General features: G+C 31.9%; 1 protein-coding gene and 1 long non-coding RNA gene across 2 annotated transcripts; one reads left to right on the top strand and one right to left on the bottom strand.

Moving 5' to 3' along the window:
• Window positions 1–752: 752 nt before the first annotated feature.
• On the top strand, window positions 753–8,343 carry LOC132747223 (calponin homology domain-containing protein DDB_G0272472-like). Its single transcript, XM_060736552.1, has 2 exons — window positions 753–1,514; window positions 7,949–8,343. Exons 1-2 carry the CDS (start codon window positions 785–787, stop codon window positions 8,053–8,055), a joined length of 837 nt encoding a protein of 278 aa, XP_060592535.1. The 5' UTR covers window positions 753–784; the 3' UTR covers window positions 8,056–8,343.
• Window positions 3,140–7,800, bottom strand: LOC132747224 (uncharacterized). Its single transcript, XR_009628099.1, has 3 exons — window positions 7,186–7,800; window positions 3,893–3,976; window positions 3,140–3,650 (listed from the first exon to the last, which is right to left on the bottom strand). It is a non-coding gene; the product is annotated as an uncharacterized LOC132747224 (long non-coding RNA).
• Window positions 8,344–9,218: the final 875 nt, after the last annotated feature.

Raw genomic sequence — 9,218 nt, 5'->3', positions numbered from 1 at the left:
GAGAACATCAATATAATAACAAAATTCAAGTATGTAACATATAAACATGTTATCAAATATTTTTTTTTAACAAACACATTTAAACTGCTGAGAACTTTAAGCGTCATTTCAGCTTATTCTTCTCATGCTTTTATCATTTATTACGAAACTCAAGGAAATAGCGACTGTTTTGTCTGGGTTTCGAATAAGATAAGAGCAAGCATGGTTAAACTCGATAAAATTAAGAATGAAACAGAAATAAGGAGGGTTGATGCAAAAGTAATTGAAAGTTTAAGTTTCATCCATTTGAGTAACGGTATCATCTGTATAAAAACCGATTAAATCAAACAAATATTCAGGTTTATTACACAGAATCATACATTTTTTTTATTTATTAGAAGCATGCGTGCGTGCGTGTTTGTGTGCGTGTGGCAAATATGGAAAGTGTAATTTTAAACGTATGGTTAGTGTATAACTATCATTTTTTGTGTTGTAAGCTATAAGGTTTTTGAAACACTCTCGAATCCGTTCCTAGAACCAACCAAGTACTAAGCAACGAGGATAAAGTGTCTTAGTCACGGAAATAACGGCTTGCCCCCTGACGGACTTTGAACCTACGCAGCTAGCAATTCTTAGAAAACAATCCACATATTGAACAACATGAACAACCCATCACAATCTTAGGAGAAAAGTATTTTATCCTCGTTAGTTTCGAACAGCAACCATAAGAGTCTAAGACACTTGGTGTGATATTACTATTTAACAAATTTAAATTTAATAAGTTCATGCAAATATCTGCACACGGATGTTACAAATTAATATGTTGTTGAAATATTATTCCGTCGTGGTACTTTGTCTTTCCGTCGTCAACGGAGAACCGGAAGAACCTAAATGTTTTTCGAGGTTTGACTATGACGAGAAAATGTTAATGAAACTGTTAAGATTTGAAGACAAAGTTCAGAAATTCGAGGATTTTATAAACGGAGTGAAGGCGCGAGAAGTCAATGAAAAAGAGGAACGCGATGAATTGTTTGCAGCAGAATTACAGAAAGTTGAAGAGTTTAATAACGGAGCAAAGGTGCGAGAAGTCAAGGAAAAAGAGGAACGCGATAAAATATTTGCTGCAGAATTAGAGAAAGTTAAAGAGTTTAATAACGGAGCAAAGGCGCGAGAAGCCAAGGAAAAAGAGGAACGCGATAAATTGTTTGCTGCAGAATTAGAGAAAGTTAAAAAGTTTAATAATGAAGCAAAGGCACTAGAAGCCAAGGAAAAAGAGGCACGCAATAAATTGTTTGCTGCAGAGTTAGAGAAAGTAAAAAACTTTCAGAGGCTTATAAATGAAGTAAAGACAAGAGGAGAAAAGGAAATAGAGGAACGTTCTAAGTTGTTTCTCGCAGAGTTGAAGAAATACAAACAAGTGAATGCGAAAGAAGTTGAACGACAGAAAAATGTCACGTCAGAAATGCTCGAAAGTGTGGCGAATTCTAAGATGGAGTTTGAAAACGTTCATAAACAGATAAATGAGAGAGTGAAAGGTCAGTTGCACAGAAACTGTAACTTGAAAGCATCAAGCTCCAATAGCCACTTCATTTTCAAAACTTTCTCCAATGTGTAAATTCTAAATTTTTAAATTCGATACTAGCCAACTGTAACTGTATACTGCCTCCTGATGTATAACGTTTACGTCTGCTTAGAACCTGATTGGCTGAATGCGGACTTAAAGATATACTATGCTCAAATTTTATATTAAACAATTTTCATAATTGCTTCACAGTCTCTTTCTTAAATAAATATAAAATTAACATGTTTTGACTTCACACGAAGTACATACGTATGTCATGTTTAACATTTTCTACACTTCTGACAGTCACAATATAAGAAGTGTCATTTTTAAAAAAAAAAGCTGGCAGTTTTTTAAGAAAAGACCAACTTTAATTGATTGGCAATAGGGCACGCAGCTTCATATATAAAGTTTATTCTTTCTTTCATTCAAATTAGACATATTCTTTAAGAATTTCATAAATTTTAATAAATCTCTGTGATCAAAATATGTGGTGCAATGAGTAGCATAGTATGTCTTAATCTTAATAATTATGAACAATTAATTCATTACTAGTATTATTATCACGGTGTTTATATTGCGCGGCATTTTGTAATCTGTTTGGCGGAATACCAATACAAGATACGGCAGTATTTTCCATCATGACTTTTTAAAAGTTTAATTATCTCATACGGAATAACTTGTAGAGTCCGCTTATTCTAGATATTAAACCTACATAAGAATTGTTTTTCAAAATAAAAGAATAATCTTCAGTTAATTGAATCTGTGTGAAGTTTTGAATGATCAAACACTTGGATTTGTCTTATTTTCCCCAAGCAAATATTTTATCTATGAAAAGGAATTACCTGAACCGTCTTTTGCGTTGGTTTTCAGTCACAGGCAGGTTATAAAAGTCACGAGATAAAGGCAACGTAATGATTATGGCAAACAGAAATATTTGAGATAATATTCCTTTTCAATTATAAACAATATTAAACGTCAAATGTCATGCATTTCATCTTGTGCATAATAACCCAGCAAACACAAGACGTCATATTGACGTCAGATTTAAGTCAGGTTCTGACGTCGGATGACGGTCGGAAAAACGGTCGGATTTGAAAGTTTTTTTGACGTAATAATCTGACGTCAGATAGACGTCAGGATCTAACCATTATCTAACTATTTCTGACCAAAATCTAACCATTTTCCGACCAAAATCTGACCGTTATCTAACCAGTTTCTGACCATTTTCCGACCTCAATCTGACCATTTTCCGACCTAAATCTATCCAGTTTCTGATCAATTTCCGACCTCAATCTGACCATTTTCCGATCTAAATCTTAACCTTTTTCTGCCCTAAACTTGACCATTTTCTGACCTTAATCTGATCATTTCCCTAATCCTCCTTGTTTACAATGTTATAAATATTTTCTGGCCAATCCTGATTTGATCAAATGTAATGTAACTCATTCTTTTAAGTAACTTTAACTTTCACTCCAATGAAATGTATAACAAAAAACTAAAAGCAAAAATATGTTTTTATGTTTTTTTTTTATTTAAGATAAAAGTTGCAATTTAAAGCTGATACATACAGTTTTAGTTAATTCTGCAATACTAAATACTTTTCATAAACTAAACCAAATAAAACATAAAATAAGTTAATAACAATACAAAAAGTATTTCAAAAACAATGACATAAATGAAACTAAGAAATCATATACAAATATTAATGAACAAAACAATGTATGTATATTTCTATCAAAGTTTGCCTTATCAAACAAAATAATGAAAATATTATAATTTTAAGAAAAGTTAAAAGATTCGGATAATAATGTTTCAAGTAATTAATGACAGATATTCAGTATTTGAACTATATTTCTACAGCATTACTAAATCATTTAGTAGTATTTTTCATATTTTGACCTCCTTTTGATAATTGTCACTAACGTATAAATTATTTCCTTTTATTTACTTCACAAAGTTATACACAAATGTACTTTTAAATATCCACGAGAATTAGCACGAATTTAGAGGTGTATGCCTTTAGATATATGACCTTCTCTCACCACCCCTCGTCTGTCCGGAGGATGTAACATGTTAATGTCCAATAACGTTTGTGATATCATTTTCACTGAAAAAAAAGAAATTTATGAAAATTGGAAAAATTACAAGCAAAAAATTTTTTCATGGTTATCTGCCCTTATGAAATTTTGAAAGTTATCTTAAATTAATGAACAACTTTGCTAGCTTTTCAGAAGTGAGCTTTAACAAAAATTAAAAGTAAACATAAATACTGAAAATTTAAAAAAAACGCTTTAAAACTCTAGTTTAGTATGGATTATAGTATATGTAATAGAATTTACAAAATCTTACCTTCCCATGATTCATGTTTCTTTTTACATTATCACGTATTTCTGCCCCTCCGACCTTTGAGAGCATGTCAAACGCTTGAACTACCTGAAAAGAAAATTATATTCTAACTTATGTATATTCTACTTTTGAAATAGAACAGTTACGCAAGTCTTAAATTTTTCATAGTTTCAAATTAAAGAGTGTTTAGAAATTGTTGATAATAAATGTATGTTTATGTACTACGTTTTGTTAAAAAGTTTATGTTGTTTTGATTACATTTTTCCTACTAATGATGCCTGCAGGACAGGGCGGACCGTGAGACAGGGCGGACCGTACCAGGGCGGACCGTGACTCGAGACTCGGCGGACCATATTTTGGGACAGGGCGGACCGTCACTTGAGACGAGGCGGACCTTGATTTAAAAAAGTATTTTTATGTGGGTTAATGTAATAAAAATATTCAATTATTGATGTTTTTATTCTTTGTAATAATACTTCAATGCAAATATAAAAGTAAAAATATAAAATAAGTTTTAAAAGTTCATGTGTAATTGTATATTAATTTGCTGAATGGACCATATTTTGGGACAGGGCGGACCGTCACTTGAGACGAGGCGGACCTTGATTTAAAAAAGTATTTTTATGTGGGTTAATGTAATAAAAATATTCAATTATTGATGTTTTTATTCTTTGTAATAATACTTCAATGCAAATATAAAAGTAAAAATATAAAATAAGTTTTAAAAGTTCATGTGTAATTGTATATTAATTTGCTGAATGGACGATGTCACTCGAGACGAGGCGGACCGTGATTTAAAAAAGTTATTAAAGTATTTAATTGTGGATGATTTTGGTATTCTTTATAATATTTCAATCTAAACCTTTCTATGTAACATATATGTAACATATATATACTGAACCAAAAAGAAACTTTCGCAAAGTATGTGCTAGTTGTTCAAGGGTACCACTTAGATGTACACACTTGTTTGTATACATGTAGTAGCTTGTAAAACTCAATCGGTCAGCTTATCTCTGTATAAAAGCCTAATATATTTATTCAACGTAAAAATTGAGTTTCAAAAGGATTGAAAAACTGTACTAAACATATCTACATTCAAACTTGGAGAAAGTTTCTTTTTTTGTTTCAGTATATTAGAGTAGTTTCATACTTTTTTCTCAAGAAAATTATTTGTAACTGCGTCGACTTACGCAGGTAATAATTGACCAATTATCAGGTATTACAATGCCATTGTTTGTATAAGGCGCTTACGCTGCTAAAATTGACAAACTTTATTAAACAATTAGACACATAAAAAACATATATTTTGTTGTACAATACACGAAATAACAATGATAACGAAACGAATTACATCACATTAAAATTATTTGCAATACGTACAACACAATAACAAAAAAAATAAAGTGACATATTTAAGGTGACAACGGAGTCAATTATTACTGAAAATACCTAAAATGAGATTCTTTGCTTAGTAGATTTATCAACCTTTTCTGAACACATTCGTGATTTAATTTTGGAAGCAGTGAGTCCAAAAATGTGTTTTTAAACGTTTTAAAACGGTACCTGTACCATTTTTATCTGCTATTCGCGTAACCTGTCAATTATCGATAACGCTCCGCCCCATGTTGAGGCATCAATGAGGGAAATCGGTAGTTCCATATATCCGTGAATTACCCGTCCATACTGGTCCATACTACTCGTAATTCGCGACCGACAGTAAATCACGTTAAGATTTGAAGAAATTTCTGTTATAAACTGATATTAATCAGCAACTTTTTAATTGGTCAGATGTCACTGGGTCATAAAATGTTGTTAGAGTATGTTACCGCAACTTGTGACCCTCTCTGGTGCGATATTTGTGTATTATGCAATTATTTAGCGTGAAACGTAGGGGTCCGAGAGAGAACAGCCGATTTATGACACTTCGTTTGATGCGGGTCGGACTAACTTTGAATCGGCATAACTTTTTTAATAATCAAGCAATTAACATGCGGTTTAAAGCACATGAAAGGGAATTTATTTACGGAGGGAACCGTGTCAGGGATTTTTGTTTGCTCGATCAGCGACTTAATTATCTTTAATTACGTAATATGTATGGTGAAAAAAGTCGCATAAAATGTTTGACGTTACGTAATATTTTTTTGAGAAAAGATAGAAAAAATTTGAGACACGGTTCCCCAGATATTATAAGTATGTTTATTTTCCAAAAGTTTGATGACAAAAAAATAAAAAATGACTTTGATATGACGATTTAAAATTTTAGGATTTTTATTAAAAATCAATCATTTACAAAGGCATTTTTTTCAAATATGTTATTTTTTATGTTGATCAACGAAATTTAATGCACAAAGATTAAATAAATAACAATTATTACTAAAATAAGTTGGTTTAAATGACATTTATGTGAGTACCACGGAAAGTGTCTGTTGTCACCTTAAAGAACAAAACTATTTTATTAAAATTTACATAATAAGCACAAACACATGAAATAAAAAGAACACTGAAATATAATTTATTAAACAATAAGACTTTTAAAACTTACTGTATATAATATTTTTACTTTTATATTTGCATTGAAATATTAATACGAGGAACAAAAACATCAATAATTTAATACTTTTATTACATTCCTCCACATATAATACTTTTTTAAATCATGGTCCGCCTCGTCTCGAGTGACGGTCCGCCCTGTCCCAAAATATGGTCCGCCTAGTCTCGAGTCACGGTCCGCCCTGGTACGGTCCGCCCTGTCTCACGGTCCGCCCTGTCCGTAATTCCTAATGATTATATGAAGCCTCATTCTATATTACATAATCAATCAATTCGCTCTTTCATTTATTTCCCGTTCATTTATTAGAATGATATTAAAATCTGGTGTAAAACACATTAAAGTAAGATTAATTTATTCTGATAAAAAATTGGACCGTTTGGGAAAATGCCGAAATGTCTGAAACCGAAACGTCTTGGGTTATTTAGGACCGAAACGTCTTGGTCCGAAATGCTCGAAATCGTATCAATTCATTCTCAATTCTCAGATTTTAAGTGACAAAAACATCATAGTTTAACAAGAATATGAAATCTAAGCATTCTCTTTGGTTATACTGAAAGGCACATTATAAACTCTTCACGAGCAGAGTTAAAACATGCAAAATTTGAAATGATTTATTATCAAACATTATCGCGAATTTGTGTGACATTTTGCTTCAACTGTTCAAATAATGATAATTAAATCTAAGAATGCATGCAATTATTTTTCAAATACAAAGTAGAAATAAATTTACATAAATTGAACTGACCTTTTTGTTCAAGAAAATCTGGAATATTCACTTTATCATTGCATCCCGATTTCTGACATACGAAACGCCTACGAATTTGAATTTTCCATCCACGTGGCTGTAGATTCGAATTATAATTATGTTTTCTTTCCTTTTCCTGTCACTATGATTAAATATTAAAGAACTATTAAAAACTCGTGATTTTGATACATATAATGTACCACAAATGATAATACTGTAACGTTAAATGATTGGAACTCGTTAACAGATCTGTGGCTATAAATAGATTTCATAACAATAACACATGTAATTAACCTATATACAGCGCCACCTTTATGTTTTATTAGGTTGCAGCGCCGCGCACGTGGTCTTCGAAAGGCACTTGTATATATATATACACTTAATTTGTAAGCCAAATAACATTTAAAAAAAAAGTTTAAATGATTACAACAGCGAATAAGGATTACCTTTCGTTAATATTTTACATACTGTCAGGAAACCGACCAGAACCTGACGTTAGTACGACGTCAAAAAGAAACGTCTAATAGACATCGGCTTTTGGACGTCAGATTTACGTCGTATTTTGGTCGCCGACGTCGTGACCAAAATCTAACGATAATCTGACGTTATTCTAACGTCATGTGTTTGCTGGGAACTTTTATATAAATATATATTATCAAAATATGTAGCTTTAAAATATTTTATGTTTTAAGAAAACATTCATCTAAAAGTATCTTTTTATCAGCTTTAAAACTTTAAATCTTACAATTCTGTCGTTTTTCAGGGAAGGTTGTGGCTTTCACGGGGACAGCACCTAAGATGGGTACTACATCAAGATCAATGTCTTTTACAACTGTCATTACAAACGTAGGGAACGCGTTTGATACATAGACCGGCAAGTTCACATGTCCTGTAAGCGGGCTCTACTACTTTTCTTTACACATCATCAAAAAACGGTCATCCAGTGTCGACCAGGCCGGATGTTACATTGATCTGAACGGATTAAATAAAGTGAGAGCTCACATAGATCCACAGGACGGGGCTAATGGTGCTGACAGCGGGAGTTACGGGGTTTCAACGTCGGTGTATTTTAATCTGAAGGTTGGAGATGTAGTGACCATACAGAGCTGTTACGGTACAGTACCAAACAATGTAGATCCATGGACGTCATTTAGTGGTTATTTAGAAAGACAAATTCAATAACTTACACGTAATAGTATACGTACTTTCTAGAATTAGTGTCGTAAATTTTGTAATAACAATGATTACAGAATACATAGAATGAACAGAATCTGCCTGAAAGCGAGTTGGCACGATTAAGATCATCGTCAAACCTTACTATTTATCGCTGAGCAACATTTTATTCTGTTTACCTACAATATTTATGTATATTAAACTACTTAGACATTAAATGCAGCAAATTGTTCAAGAAACGGCCAAAAGGTGATATAAACCATATGATTATGCTGTTTTCAAATGTTTATAAAAATGTGTCATCAGATATATTTGAAAAAATTGCACTTAAAGGGGCATAATAGCAGCTCCGGTGTCAGGATAATATGAAAATGGCAATGGTAAAACAGAGGTGCTCGTCCAGTCTTGGTGCCCATATAAAAAAAATTGAAGTTAAAAAAAAAACAAAAAACAAAAAAAGCATCAAAACAACTATTTTGCGTTGAGTGTAAGAGAAAAAAAAAATGATTTTTTTGTCTTATATACCGTTACCATAACAATTTGGAGTGCCTGAGTTTGAATGTTAGTTTTAAGAATGTATGTAAGGTAGAATAAGAATGTTAACAATTTTCTAAATGCATGATGTGTAAAGAGTAACAAAATAGCTTGTATTGTTACAGAACTCGACATTATGGTTGTTCCACATCGTGTCCTAGTAAAGCTCCGTAGTGTTACGGCGACTAGGTGACCTTTTCGTAGTAATGGTATATAGGAAAAAAAATCATTTTTTTTTCTTACACTCAACCCGAAATAGTTATTTTGATGTTTTTGTTTGTTTGTTTGTTTGTTGTTTTTTGTCTGACGCCCATTATGACTTAGAT

The sequence above is a fragment of the Ruditapes philippinarum genome, unplaced genomic scaffold, assembly GCF_026571515.1.
Source record: "Ruditapes philippinarum isolate M1 unplaced genomic scaffold, ASM2657151v2 ctg6473_1_1_1_1, whole genome shotgun sequence".
Lineage (NCBI taxonomy): Eukaryota > Metazoa > Mollusca > Bivalvia > Venerida > Veneridae > Ruditapes > Ruditapes philippinarum.
This window is presented reverse-complemented; position numbering and strand designations above follow the sequence as displayed.

Excerpts from the sequence above, each read along its gene's own strand:
- LOC132747223 (XM_060736552.1), top strand. The coding sequence starts at position 785 with ATGTTACAAATTAATATGTTGTTGAAATATTATTCCGTCGTGGTACTT. Across the intron at positions 1,515-7,948 it reads GATAAATGAGAGAGTGAAAG|GGAAGGTTGTGGCTTTCACG; the intron begins GTCAGTTGCACA and ends GTCGTTTTTCAG.